At 44.4% G+C, this 14,239-nt stretch overlaps 1 protein-coding gene across 1 annotated transcript; it reads right to left on the bottom strand.

The window, feature by feature from the left end:
* Window positions 1-2: 2 nt before the first annotated feature.
* On the bottom strand, window positions 3-8,452 carry PROC (protein C, inactivator of coagulation factors Va and VIIIa). Its single transcript, XM_057382357.1, has 9 exons — window positions 8,326-8,452; window positions 7,882-7,964; window positions 7,336-7,496; window positions 6,402-6,426; window positions 5,807-5,917; window positions 4,989-5,129; window positions 4,525-4,634; window positions 3,513-3,630; window positions 3-670 (listed from the first exon to the last, which is right to left on the bottom strand). Exons 2-9 carry the CDS (start codon window positions 7,946-7,948, stop codon window positions 108-110), a joined length of 1,296 nt encoding a protein of 431 aa, XP_057238340.1. The 5' UTR covers window positions 7,949-7,964; window positions 8,326-8,452; the 3' UTR covers window positions 3-107.
* Window positions 8,453-14,239: the final 5,787 nt, after the last annotated feature.

The following is a 14,239-nucleotide window of genomic DNA, read 5'->3' as shown; positions in this document are numbered from 1 at the left end:
CACAAGGTTAACACACACTCAATATTTAATACTGAAGATCTGACAGTACATTACACCACATACTGTTATTAGCACAGAGCCACAACATTCCAGACTCTGGGCCAGAATCAACCCTTCGAAGGAGCTGACATATCTATGTGGTGCTGGATCCATTCAAGGTATTGACTAACTTTGGTGTAGACTCCAAATTTCTCCTTTCTTCCACAGCCTTCACCCCAGCTCACAAGTCCTACTAAAAACCAAGTATCCCTGTATCTAGTGAACATAGGGCCTCCGCTGTCCCCACTGCAGGAATCTTTCCTGTYTCCCAGGCTCCCAGCACACAGCATGTTGTCAGAGATTGGGGAGCTCATGGCCTGGATGCACTCATTCCGGGGCACGATGGGGATTTCAATGTACCTGAGGGAAGCAGCRTAGCTGTTGTTACGCTCACTCTTGCTGCCCCAGCCTGTCACTACCATCTGCTTCCCACTCCTCATCAGCTCCTGCTCTGCCAGGCTGCGGGTGGGAAGGCAGATGGGGAGCGCGTATGTGTAATACATCACATGCTCAGCCAAGTGCAGCATGGCTATGTCATTATCCGAGGTCTTCTTGGTGTAATTTTCGTGGGTCACCCATTTGTCAACCCAAATGGTTTGCTCRTCTGCCTCAGGACGGAAACGGAATTTACCTGGAAGAACAAACAAGATGACAGATGCTGCCAAAGCTCTCTTTACGTTGAACACCAAAGTATCTGGATTACACCAGACATTAGGACTGCACTCCATATTTTACTTCTTTTGTAATACAAACAACTGTTTATGTCATAGGTTAACACTGTTCTTAACAGATGGACAAATCTGTCAACTTTTCATATTTATGGAAGTCATRAATACCTATAGAGTGCTAGAGCTCTGGTCATCAGCTGAGAAACCAAAATGTCCTGAGGTGTTCGTATTTCAGTACACTTGTGCAATGTGAGAGACCTTCATGAGGAAAACAACTTTCTTGGAGTCAGCATTAAAAGCTGGGAGAGCAAGCACACCACAATAAAGGACATTCACAACAGGACATGAGTTTTAATTACACTGCATAGCCAGGGCCTGGATGGCTGAATGTCAGGATTTGTAAGATAAAGTTGACTGATGRGTAAGGTTATTCCTTTCTGAAATGTTACATCTTCATTTTAAGGAATTTTTGACTGCCTAAGACTTCTCAGTTGCTATTTGTGCTACATGATCATGGCTACTTTGTGGGTAAAGCAGTTATGGAACAGCAAACAAGAAACTGTGTTGAAAAGGGCCAGAAAGGCAAGAAGTCATTTGTGATATAATACAATAGGAAAGGCAGAGCTCRGTCTTTCTGGCAGGCTGTCAATGAGGTCTTCCAGTTTTTTTTCTGTAAGGAGTCTCTCCAAGCATAGGGACTTATGAACCACAGTATTACAGACATATATTCTCAAAAGATCCCTTAAATCCAACTTTGGATCTTGGACTTCCAGACCATTTATTTCTGAGTCTCYCTTCTTGCTCCTCTGCAGACAATGGATAGTTCACATGTGGCCAGAGCAGCGAGTTAAAGCTGCCCTGATGTCTTGTACTAAGTGGTACCAGCACCTGAAGGACTTCCTAGAATTGAGCCAACAATCACAAATCAATTCTTCTCTCCTATCAAAACCTCTTTTCCTTGCAGTGACAATGTCCACAACACCTCTGAGGCAACCTGAGGCCACTGTGGCTGGGGGCTGGCTGGCAGGTAAGGAAGAGGCAGGGCTTTATTCCTGCCTTCAYAGGCACAAACTCTGCTTTAGGCCTCAAAGTAACTCTGGACTCAAGCACTGTCAGACCATCTCCTCTGGGAAGGCAGAGTGACTGTGCAGGAATACACTTGCTGTGGGGTCACATGCTCTGTACACTAGCACAGCCACCAAATGTCTCCATCCTGAGGCACCCATCAACCAGTGCAGGTGACATCTTTTGCACTGCAGCGACAGGTTCCCTCCCCCCAGCCCAGGGAGACGGACACCCTTTGACTTCTGGTGGGTTATCCACCTCCAGAGTTTCAAATTCCAGGAATTCTGGATGTACACGTGGATGTACTGAACCCAGAGGCTGTGGAAATGCATTGAATTCCTTTCACACAATAAGGAGCATCATAAACTTGCTGCTGGCACAAAAACATTAACTATGAAGGCAGAGAGAGTATTTTGAATTGAATCATTACATCCACCTATCTGGTCTATCTTCTTGGAGTTCCGAACACACTTCTGGGTGCTCTTAGGCTGGAGACGAAGGTACAACAGCCACAAACAGAAATATTGTTCTCAAATCCATCTTCCAAAATTTCAGCTGCTCAGAGAACTTTCTACTTCAGACACTAAAAAGCCACGTAAGCCCCACTACCAGACTTCTAYCCAAGCTGAGTGCAAACCCAGATGGGAGTTCCCCCTCCAGTTTTGCTACTATGGATGGCAAGCTGCCGTGGGACAAGTCCAGAAGCGTGTGGGGTATACTAGCCTGACAGGCATGGGTTGACCTGTGCAGACCCAATACAAACACATTCCTGGCTGTTCCCACAGACATGGCAATATCTCCATCCAAAACTCTGCTCCATGTCCCTCATAGACATCTCCAGGTTTTTTCTGATGAGAACTGCTTTTGTGGTGGCAGATGTCTCACTGTGGAAAGGTGAATATTCTGGCACTAAGTGGACCCAAGGCCACATCACACACTTTGCAAATTGGRTGTACATAAACTTATTGTCTCTGTCTCAAGCACCTGCACATCCACAGTATATATGGAACATGTGCACAGACCATCTATTTTTAAGGCTATATACACAGACAATATATTGGCAGGGCTTTCCACAAATACTGGGAATAATCTATCCTTTCACAAATTGGAAAGCAAGCAGTTGAGCTGTTATGCCTCAGCACCAATGGTAGATAGAAAACACTGTTCAAAAAAAAAAATCTACGTAAGTGTGAATGAAACACTAATTATTTTTTGTCTCTTAATTCAGGAGAAGCACTTACTTGACTTAGTGACATTTTCTCATGTGCCAGAGAGCAGCAGAGCAAATAAAGGCAGTGTTGCCATTCTGCAGCACCTCTCTTTCTTCTTGAATGAAACACTCTTAAATGTTTAAAAKCATGAAAAGGCAGGAAGAGATCCTGTGACATTCTCCTTCTAGGATCAAGGCTTTTTTTCCAGTATTGGGATGACCTTAAATACTTCCATCACCAGAAAAACACAGGCAGAAGAGACCAAGCCTTTCTACTTTACAGACCAGCTGCAGTGCTCAGAAGACATGAGSTCACTTCCAAAATAAGGCTGATAATTGCTCAAATGAAATCGGATTCTTACTAAACTTTGTTTTAAGCTAAGGTGCATATTAAATACTGCCTAGACAGACCACTCCTACAGCCAAGGACTTCTGTCTTCAGAACCTGCTAGTCTTTTCTCTAAGATGATAAATGTTGGGAATGAAACAGTTATATTTAAAAAACATAGGGACAGGTGATTTTTCCATACCAAGTTTTACTCTGAACCCTTTATGTTTCTCAAGGCAGTGTGCTGCTGTTAGGATCCATGCTGGATGGATGAGAACACCCCCACACAGAAATGTTCCTTCAGTATTTTCCAGCATAATCTGAAACAAGACAAGAGAGGTATGACACTGCATKGAGCACAGCTCACAGAATACAGCACTCATTCTTCTTGGAGGCTGCCAAATACCCAGACTTATCAAGCACCAAAGCATGTCACATTAACTGATGCCAAAGCTCTACAGTGGGACAAAAGCTCTATGAATAGAGTCTCCATGAAATACGTACAAAAAAGTTTTGAATGTTCTCCCTGAATAAGGGCTGGCTTCATCCAAATCAGCATGGGCCACTGCAAAGCAGCACTTTGTACTCAAAGCTTTGAAATACAGAGCACAAAAGAGGGATGTGTCCCACACCAGAGAGAGTGCATYATCTCAGGCTGCAGCTCTCACACTATGGTGTAAAAGGCCCTTTAATATCAAAGAGAACCAGGTCCTAAATATTTGCATTCATTAGTTCCATGGTAAGCTCTCTGAGGTCTCTTTTTACTCTGCAATAACCCAGCCTGCCATTGCATAWTTTAAAATAAATTATTAAACTGGCTAACTTGAATTTATGACAGACAGGACTTGGAAGAAAGGGCAGGAAGATCATCTCCCACTGGAAGGCTGTTGCAGGAGCTGAAGCTCACATCACACAGCATGAGTTTCCCAGGATGGAGCAACAGAGCAGGTGAGTGTTATCACCATCCTCTCGGCAGTGTTGGCAAGATACGGTCAAAAACTTAGCAACAGAAACAAGGTCAAGAGTTCTCACAGATATTAAACCATTTTTTCCCGCTAYTCCAATCTTTGGGATGCTTTAGAAAAAGCTAAGGGAATCTTAGCTTCATATGATGCTACCAGTAGCAATGCAGGAGCTTTTCTATAGCAGAAAAGCAGGCAGAGCAGTTCAGAAGAGCCTGAATTATTTGTAAAAAAGAATCCCTTTCTTCTCACCTGCCAAGGGCTGCCTCCCTTTCTTCCAACTGTTCCATCAATGAGCCGAATATTGAAGTCTGCTTTGGCTTCAATGTAGTCCAACTTCACTCTTCCACAAGGGAACTCCACTACAGAGGATGCAGAGAAGTTCACCAGCAAAGCCCAGATCACCYAATACTAAATCTCTTTGTAGATTCCCTCTGTCTTTCTAACCTAGGCAATATTGTTCAAAGGTTTCATGGAAGTCCCTCAATGCTTGGCAGAGGAGGCAGTCTCCTGGCTCCCTTCTATGCCTCCATGAGGCATATTAAGTGCCATAAAGTGGGTATGGAGCTGGGAAATACAGGCAGAGTTACTCAGCATGGAAAAGATGTTTTCAGAATCAGTACAAAGTGCACTGCAGACAAATCTCCCCTAAAAGTCTTTCACATCAGTCTAAATAATCCTCTGTCAAAGCTGGACTACAAACATCCTGCTCTTACCTACAGGCTCACAGTTGGTGTGGTCATCCTTGAGCTGATACCCCGATGCACAGCTACACAAGCGATGCTGCTTCGCAGGGTCCTCCCTGCAGAAATGTTCACATCCCCCATTATCCATGGAACAGTTGGTGTATTTGATCTCTGTGGGAAAAACAAACAGCAAGAGAGACGTGGAGTTGGGAAGTCAGAACCACAGAAAAGCAAGGTGGTAAAGTGGCATCATACTTCAAGTGAGCAACAGATATCAATGGATTTGGTAYGACAGCTGTGGGCTTCAATAGCACTCGCGTCCCAAGACAGCAAACAGACCTAGGTCCAGAATCAGGCAGTGAGGAGATGGAGGAAACAAATTACTGTCAGGTAGACTGGAGAACAGAAAATTCCTTGTCACTTATGTACCAAGTTGCACAGTGAAAATGGTTGATGGTACATGACTTACAATGCTCATCCCTAAATATGCTATCTAGCTTTTGTCCAAGGAAGGTCACAGTAATAAAATATTTGCAGTAAACTGGGTTTTCCCCTGTATTTAAAAACCCCATCATAATCCCTGGGTTGATTATTCTAAGGTAAACCTCTGCTTTACAGAGTTATTTCCAATATTGYCCAAAATTTAGATATCTCATATCTTTCAAATTCTGCCATGGCAACACAAAGTTAATTTTGYTTTAGATAAGCAAAGATAAACCTCTCGTCACATCAAGAAGTAAGAGAGAAATCACATTATTAAAGAAAGTGAGTATGTTGTGCAGTGACTCTCCCTAGAGATCCCCATCACAAAGTATGTTATTTTATAGTGGATTAAAATGCAGTGTTACCATAATTGCACAAARCCCCCTCCCAGCCTTTGTTACAGATGCAGGAAAATTTTCCAATATTGTCCTTGCAGATCCCATTGGAACAAGGGTGYTGCTCACACTGATCTCCATCTGAAACAGAGGTGAGAAAACTCAAGTTACTGAATCATACAGAGCTCACAAATCAAACACCAACACAAGCTCCTCCCCAAATTCCCAAATATCACCCAAGTTTCTGGTACTTAATCATTACACCTCCATAGTACTTGGCCAGAGACAGGGCCATCAGTTCAGGTTCTCAATTACAGCTGCAGAGCAAGTGGAGCGGGCAGAAGGGGAGGAAAGAGTAAAGCTTGAGACGGGCAGGGCAGCAGCAGGYTACTGCTGGACCACATCATGCGTTTGAGCATCAAAGCATTTTTCACCAATTCCTTAACTCTGGGAAATTGACTGATGATAGGTACAGGTGCACCTCAAGTGTTTTAGGACATTTGCTTCTGTGACRGAACAGGAAAACATTCTCTGCCCACCCCATATAAGAGAGAATGAGAATTTGAATCAGTACCAGTAGCTCCTAAGGAAGCGTGGAGAAGTGATTACAGAAGTCTTTACTTACCTACATACTTGCTCCAAAAATCTAGCTGTGGAGAAACAAAACTTRTATTATGGCAAGAAAACCAATTTTAAGAAGCAAAGGATTTAAAGTGTGTCATGATCTTGGCCAAGAGGACACAGCACTTGGATCAATAGCATTGGTCTCATTCTTGTTGGTAGTGTAGTGACTAGCGCTACAAACCAAGATAACTGGCCAGTGATCCTCCTGTACTGCCTGTACTAAGCATAAGACCACCCCATCCTGCTTGCTGGCTCTTTTCTTGTCACTTGCTACTTGTCACTTACTAAGTCACTTGAACTCACTTGAGCCCAGTTAGACAAAACATGGGTATTCCAAGGACCCTCTCTCCTCTGGGATCTGAGGGACAGCAAGGACTGYGTCATCCTATGCTTTGGGCCTACTCTGCTAAACATGGCAACAGAGTCCAACTCAACCCAACAACTGAGTGTGGAAAGGTGCAGGGATCAGTGAACAATAAACAAAGTGTCCAATTCAAAATAGGAGTTTGGAGAAGGAGAGCGCAAACATAGTGATCAGAGAAATGTTTGTCAGACACAACTGGGAGATTTGGGAGATACACTGAAAGCAGCCAGGCCTGGTGAATGGACAGCAAAGGGGAAAGACTGGGAGAACTGGRAAAAACCTAGTGGCAGCAAGAATAGCCAACGGGGTCAAGCAAGAATTTAAATTAACTGTCTGGGTTCTAAACCTCACCAGGTAGGACATGTTTGAGTAGTGAAGCTCTGTGGTCCATACAGGGGTAACTTGACAATCACTGTAACACAATGACTCAAAACCWTGCCTACACCCGAGAAGTCAGGAGMGATCCATGTTCCGTACTGACAGCATGATCTCCTATGCCATAGATTGCAATATTTTAAGAAAATAATTGATTGGCTAAGTTCCCCACTCATCCTTAAAAAACCCAACTTACTGTTGCTTCCCTGGTTTCAAATATCTCACTGGCCTCCTCAAAGTCACAGAGCTCTTCAACACACTCACGCTCCACAGAGCCTGGCTTGAGCTCCTCCAGGAAACTGTTTGCCCGCTTCTGGATTCTCAGGACTTGATTTGCATCTTTACTGCTGTAAAATACTGCAAGCAAAAAGGGGAAAATGCAAGCAGAGAAAAGAGCTGGCTGAAAACTGGTAGTAGTGCTTCCCAAAAGACACAAATGAGAGCCATAGCCCCTCTCCAGCACAGCAAGAAAGGCTGCCTTAGACACTATGTGCTGTCTGTGCTGTGCTGCAGAAGCAAGTGCCAGCCTGTCCTGTGCTGCTCTGAAGGCTCGTGGGGCTCAGTAGGGCCTCTGAGCAGGCAGCTGCCATGGTCCCAGCACTGCCTGTCAACCTCTACTAAAGGGAGTCAAAACCGCCTAATAGGAATGATTCCAGCCACTACCTCTGACTGACAGAGGAGCAGGAAACRCACTTGCAGTGACTGGGAAAGGGTGAAAGCCATCTCTCAAAAGAACACTTACTTGAGGAGCCACAGCCTTGTGAAAAGCAGGCAGCCAGCAGCAGCCCCGCGGTGAGGAGCTTCCACATCCTGTGCAGGGATCACCTGAGGAGGAGAAGGCAGTTGACAAGAGAAGCACATTGCAGAGTGACACAAGACCCTGCTGCAGACAGTTCCAATCCATCCAGCTCAGCCAGCTCTCTCACTTGCTTTCCACAAAGCAGCTTCCCTGCTGAATGCTCTGCTRTGCTCTGTCTCTGACTCCAGCTCTGGAATGGCCGTTCACTAGAGTCCCTCCAGAATGGTTTCCTCGTTCACTTTAACACATCAGCAGCTCTACCAGAACACTTCTGGTCTGTCCTGACAACCTCCCCTTATCACTGGACATTTTTGACAAGCTTAGTGGTCCATTAAAGCAAGCTATACTTGGAAATCTCAAAGGATACAATACTTTTGAAGCACTTACTGCTTTATTCAGTGGGAATCAGTGTGATCTGTTCTTCCTCCATGAGCTCTGTTGGAAGTTAGTTAATCCATAACTTGATATTTACTCTTTGGAGTGACATGAAGTGCTTTCTTCTTAGTTGTTAAACAAACTTGCTCAGGGAGACTATTTACYTGCATACAGGGGAAAAGTGAAACAGCTGAGGCACCTACTCTGCCTTTATCAATTTTTTTTTCCCTTCTGATTCTCTGGTGAGAAGAAATGGTTATATATAGTTTGAAAGTGTATTTCCCAGTGTGAGGTCTCTTGAGAGACCCTGCCCTCTTGTCACAGTACACAATCACCCAAAAGGGGCACACATATACAATCTTTAAGAGTCCTCCCACTTCACTCTCTCATCAAAGCTTCCACCACAAAATAGCCATGGGGACTAACCCTCCTGACAGCCATGAGCAGGTACCAGGTGTTTGTACCAGCATGTGGCAACTTCTGGTGCCTGGAACTAGCTGTCATCAGAACAAAGTATTCTATTGAATCCTGAACACTAAATATCAGAAAAAAACGCCTAATCCTTTCCAGAAGTTTTCTTGCATCAAAGGTGGTAGAAACCAGTGTGTCCCAGTTCTCTGAGAACAGTGTGTGCAGTGGCATCTCTGTGAGCTGTGCAGCAGAATTCCAGAATCATTCATGTTGGAAAAGACCTCCGAGACCATTGAGTCCAACCTGTGACCAATCTCCACCTTGTCACTAGCACAGAACACTGAGTGCCACATCCAGTCATTCCTTGAACATGTTGTTAGAGGTTAGGGTTTCTCCTTTTGTTTTCCGTCTTGAGGAATTTGTTTCCCATTTTGTTGCTAACAGACAGCAATGGGCGGGTCATTACCTTAATGACTAGGTGCTCCGGAAGAAGTTTCCAAGCCCTGGGGGGTAAGAAGGACTCCATGAGGCATTCCTTCTACCTGACAGTTTTTTTCTCTCTGTGGAGTGCACACTTCCCGCAAGAGTTCCGACTCGGTGAAAAGGTGGGGGGACGTGCGGTAAGGGCATGGGGGGGGAGGGGGACGGGGGTGCGTAGCTCACTTCTTGTCCTGCTTGTCTTGGGGGAGGCCGGTGCACCTCCTGCCTTCCGGGGAGAGCTCGCCACGGTAGGTTCGTGCTTKCTAGCTACACTGTGGGCTTCTGCTCTCCCGCTTTGCCGGGACCTCTGTGATTCCAGCTACAGTGGTCGAGTTCTGACACACCTCGTCTACAGCGACAGGATTCTGCTCGTCTCTGCCCATCTGGCTGTTCGGAGGTTCCTGCTACAGCTGCTCTTGCTGTCCAGAGGAGGCACCAGGATCGGCTTTCCCCGTGAGTTCGTAAAGGAACTTTTCTCCATCCATCGCTGCCACTGTGCCCACCATTGGCCATGTGAGAGCTGAAACCAGCCGGGATCTGCGCCACAGCGCCCCCTGCAGCCGTGGGGGAATCATCGCACCCGCCCTGCCCGGCCGGGAGCCAACAGCGCCCCTGCCGRCTGGGACTGGAACTGCACCGAAGGGGAGGGTGTGCGGCAGCCCAGAGTAGGCTGTGGTTGGGTTGGTTGTTGCTATTGTTGTTGTTCCGTGTTTTACCTTGTTATACCAACTAGAAAAACTGTTATTCCCTTTTTTCCCCATATCTTTGCCTGAAAGCCCCGTGATTTCAAAGTTATAATAATTCAGAGGAAAGAAAAGTCATATTCACCACTCCCCAAAAAAATCTGTGCCTTCACTGGCAAACGCCTGCCTTTCAAACCAAGACACACATCCAGGGATCTACCTGGACAGCCCCTTCTGATGCCTGATCACCCTTTCCGGTAAGAAATTCTTCCTGATGTTGAAGATATGGCATCTTCATGCAAATTACCTGTGCATGTCCCAGGARCATGCCACCAGAGGTTAGGGAAAGATAGGCCACGCCTGGATCTCAGCTCACATCCTGTGACAGCTGATTAGGAGAACCCTGACTGCTTATAAACCTTCTATTTCCTTTTTCCCTCATAAACTTGRCCATGGACTTTCTTAAAAACAAGTTCTCTTTAAACAAAGTCCATCAATTTGGGACTTCAGCTAAAAAATTTGCTGCATCCATATTCCATCTAGGGAAGATGTGTGCACTGCAAAGCTCTACTGGTATGTTCTTTTATCCTCACTTCAGCTGTTCAACAAGAAAACTTCAGCTGAGATTAATGTTAACAGAATTTTGCTACAAGTTAAGTTTATGAAACACACCTGAAGACTGGAAACATAAAATAGAAAACCTAAATAGAAACATGGGTAGTACACTGTATTACAAGTATTACATTTGTAGCTGACCTGGCTATTTGCTACCATGTAGGTTATGTGGTTTTGAATAMATGTCTGTTTCTGAGATTCGGTATAGTTTTAGAAATAAGATTGGAAATTCAGGACATGCACACCAACTGCCAGCTTCCAAACCAATATGTCAGCCTCCTAAACACTTCTCTGTTTTTTCCTAACCCCTGAACTGATGCCCAGTTAGAATTAGCTTACTTCTTCATCCCCCTTCCCCCCCCCCTTGTTTTGAGGGCTTTATTTTCCTGTTTTCTCCTGCCACTGTGGTGARTAAGTATTTTAAATGCCAGCACTTGGGCTCTCAGGTGATCTTATGACTGCAGGCACAGTGGATTGAAGAAAAGATGCTCCAGGGTATTTCAAATTTTGCATGCCAGGGACTCATTTCAGTCTAAAAAAATCACASTGCTGGGCTCACTGCTGTCTAGTTCACCTTCCTTTTAAAAAACAGGGATTTTTCTAAGGAGGGCTAGAAGAGGCTTAAGAGAAGAAAGGAGAAACCTCACAAGAGAATGCCAAGGCAGAAGTTCCACAAATTTAAATTAACACTGTGGAGACTTCTGATTCAGTGTGTTATGAATGGCACTAATAATCAAAATCCTCCTTGAAGTAAAAAAGCATCATACATGTTTCAAATTTCACAGCTGAATGATATTCCCCCTTACAGCTTGAAGGGACAGAGCACACCAGAGTGTTTACACACTCCTGTGGGTAAAGAAAGCCAAAAGCTTTAGCTTTGCCTTTTCTACAGGAAAACCTTTGGCAAATTCTCAAATGTCTTCTCAGCCTTTAGYCTCTTAGCCAGGAACACCATATTACTCCTCTCAAATTTTTCTAAATTGAAATTAAAAACATAGATTTCTGCAAATTAAATACAGACAGATGTAAATTTTAATAGAGAAGGAAATGGAAATGGCAAAAAGTATCACAAAAATCAAAACTCACAGCCCTTCAACAGTCATCCTGTGCTACATCCATCAGTGCTTCCTATTTCATAGCTTTKAAGTTGCAACAAATCTGAACAATTCATTGAGCAATGAAGACACTAAGCCTACGTCCTACATGCACACTGGAGCCTCTACCCCCCAGAGCTCTACCAGTCTCCCTCTCATCCCAAGTCCTGATTTCTTGCAAGACTTGCAGAAACATAGTGTTCTGTAAACTGTCTGAAATGAGACAGCAATTCCAAACAGGAATTACAYAGGGAAAGACAGACTGCTCCTGCTTCCCTAGGAAACCCAAGCTGAAGTATCCATCTCCTCAGACTGCTTTTCTTTAAAGAAAAGGTCCTTGGAGCACAAGGCTTTGCTGAGTTCAGAGGAGCACTGGAACATGTGCCAAAAAGGCAAGAATACCTCTCCATGGAGTGCCTATGTGCTGCTGGGAAGTGCTGCTKTGAATCCAGTTTGCAGCCTGGGAACAAGGGGAATTCAACAACCGGTGCAGATRTCAAGCTCCTCCGAGTTTGTTACTWCMTGGGCTGGGATCTGCTCACATCTATGAGTGCAGCTGGGGYTGCAGCTCTGCACAGCCTCTGCCAAGAGAGAGACCACTCCTCTCACTCCAACTCCTCCCCTGGAAGAGCAAATCAAACTGCTCATGGAGGAGGACACAAAGGCTGGGGCCACCCCTGCAGTGCTCCCAGGAATAAATGCCATTGACCACAACTGACTTGCATTTTACCATGAAGTCAACCAAAGGGGTCTTCTAGGTCATATGCAAACTGCCCCAGCTCTTCCTTTCTGTGAACTACGCCCCCCCCCATCACTGGGTATGTTAGCAAAATGCTGGAACTCTCCAGACAGCTTTTGCTGGAGAACTGCCATGACTCCTTTAGCTGTTATCAACATGGAATGTCACTTTGGAGTTTAAGGACTTTTTCATTCTGCCCACWTGAGGTCATAAGATCACCTGAGAGCCCAAGTGCTCGTGGCATTTAAAATACTTCTTCACCATAGTGGCAGGAGAAAACAGGAAAATAAAGCCCTCAAAACAAGAGGGGTGATGAAGAAGTAAGTTAATTCTAACTGGGCATCAGTTCAGGGGTTAGGAAAAAAAAGGGAAGTATTTAGGAAGCTGACATAYTGGTTTGGAGGTTGGCAGTTGGTGTGCATGTCCTGAATTTCCAATCTTATTTCTAAAACTATACCGAATCTCAGAAACAGACATGTATTCAAAACCACATAACCTACATGGTAGCAAATAGCCAGKTCAGCTACAAATGTGATACATGTAATACAGGGTACATGTAATACAAGTTGTTTCAGGCCCAGCTAGGGCGTCCATAGTTATTCATACTCTTTTATTTAAACTCATTGGTAGAGATCTTCACAGCACACCTCCCTCCCAACCCAATCTMTCCTCTGGAGATCCATTAGGTATCAAACCAAGAGGATGGCAGCTCTGAGAAGGAGGTCTGACATTCAGTAATGRCACACTGAGTGAGGCAGTGAGTGTTTTGCTATTGGCTTCTACCACGTTATTTAAAAAAAGACTAAAATTAATTAACCTGTATCAGAGGAGTAAGAATACCTTCTATCTCTGCTGTTGCTTTCTTTGCAGGTTTTCAGTAGTGCCACATAAAGCAGAGCCTGACATTCAGACTCTGATGCATGTGTAAGTAAACAAAGTAATCTTTCTTTTCTCTTTATTCTGGCTCCACATAACTAACATTGTAATGATCAATTTTACCATTTTCATCATCCAAGAGTAYATAACATTAGTATGATGCTCCTGTTCCATACACTATTCTCTCCACACTTCTGTTTAATTATCAAGTACAAAGGTGTTTTTCACGTAGAGAATACACCCAACATTGTAACTTAWTTTCCACCCACTTTGCGACAGTACTATGGAACCCTACAACCACCCTTCTCAGTTGAAATAAATCTTCTGCAAGTTTCCTGTCAGCATCTTACGAACACACTGATCTGTACAGATGGAAGAGAAAGCTTGTCACAATCCACTCCATGGACTGCTCACCCAAACACCTATATTTTTTTTTGTTTCAAGTTTACAGGTGTCCTTTATGACATTCAGTTTCTACATTTCATGAGAAAATTCACTTCTCCCACATTTCTGTAAATGCATTTTCACTTTCTCCAGTCACTGTGCATATTGCCTGCAATAAACTGAGTGCACAGAGCCCAGGTGGAGGACAGGACAACTGCTCCCATCTCATCCTGGCACCACAGCACTTGTGGCCACAAACAGCCACCCAAGGAGGGGTAACCAACACAGCCCTGCTGAGTGTGACAGTGCTCCCATTGAGCTGTGGGTTTGCTGCCAGCAGAGCTATGATCAGCATGTGCATCAGTAGAAGCACCACATTTAAAATGTTTAAAATGTCTTTTCACTGCGAGACACAGCTAAAGAAATGAAATTACCTCCATGCCAATTAAACCAACACAAAAAATGCTACAAAATTAGTCTACAACACTTACATTTACCATTTCACTCCTCTTTAAGGAACAGCTCTGAACTTCTGATGTAAGCCAGGATAAAGCCATTTAAGCACAGCACACATTATTAGCTGGTTCACACCAGATGGGCACAGCAGCCCTCTCACAATGAAATCAGTAACAGAGAATCCTTAC

Source organism: Malurus melanocephalus, unplaced genomic scaffold, assembly GCF_030028575.1.
Source record: "Malurus melanocephalus ecotype Western Australia unplaced genomic scaffold, MMel_1.1 scaffold_566, whole genome shotgun sequence".
NCBI classification, from domain to species: Eukaryota; Metazoa; Chordata; class Aves; order Passeriformes; family Maluridae; genus Malurus; species Malurus melanocephalus.
Note: the sequence above shows the minus strand (reverse complement) of the source record. Positions and strands in the feature narration are given on the sequence as shown.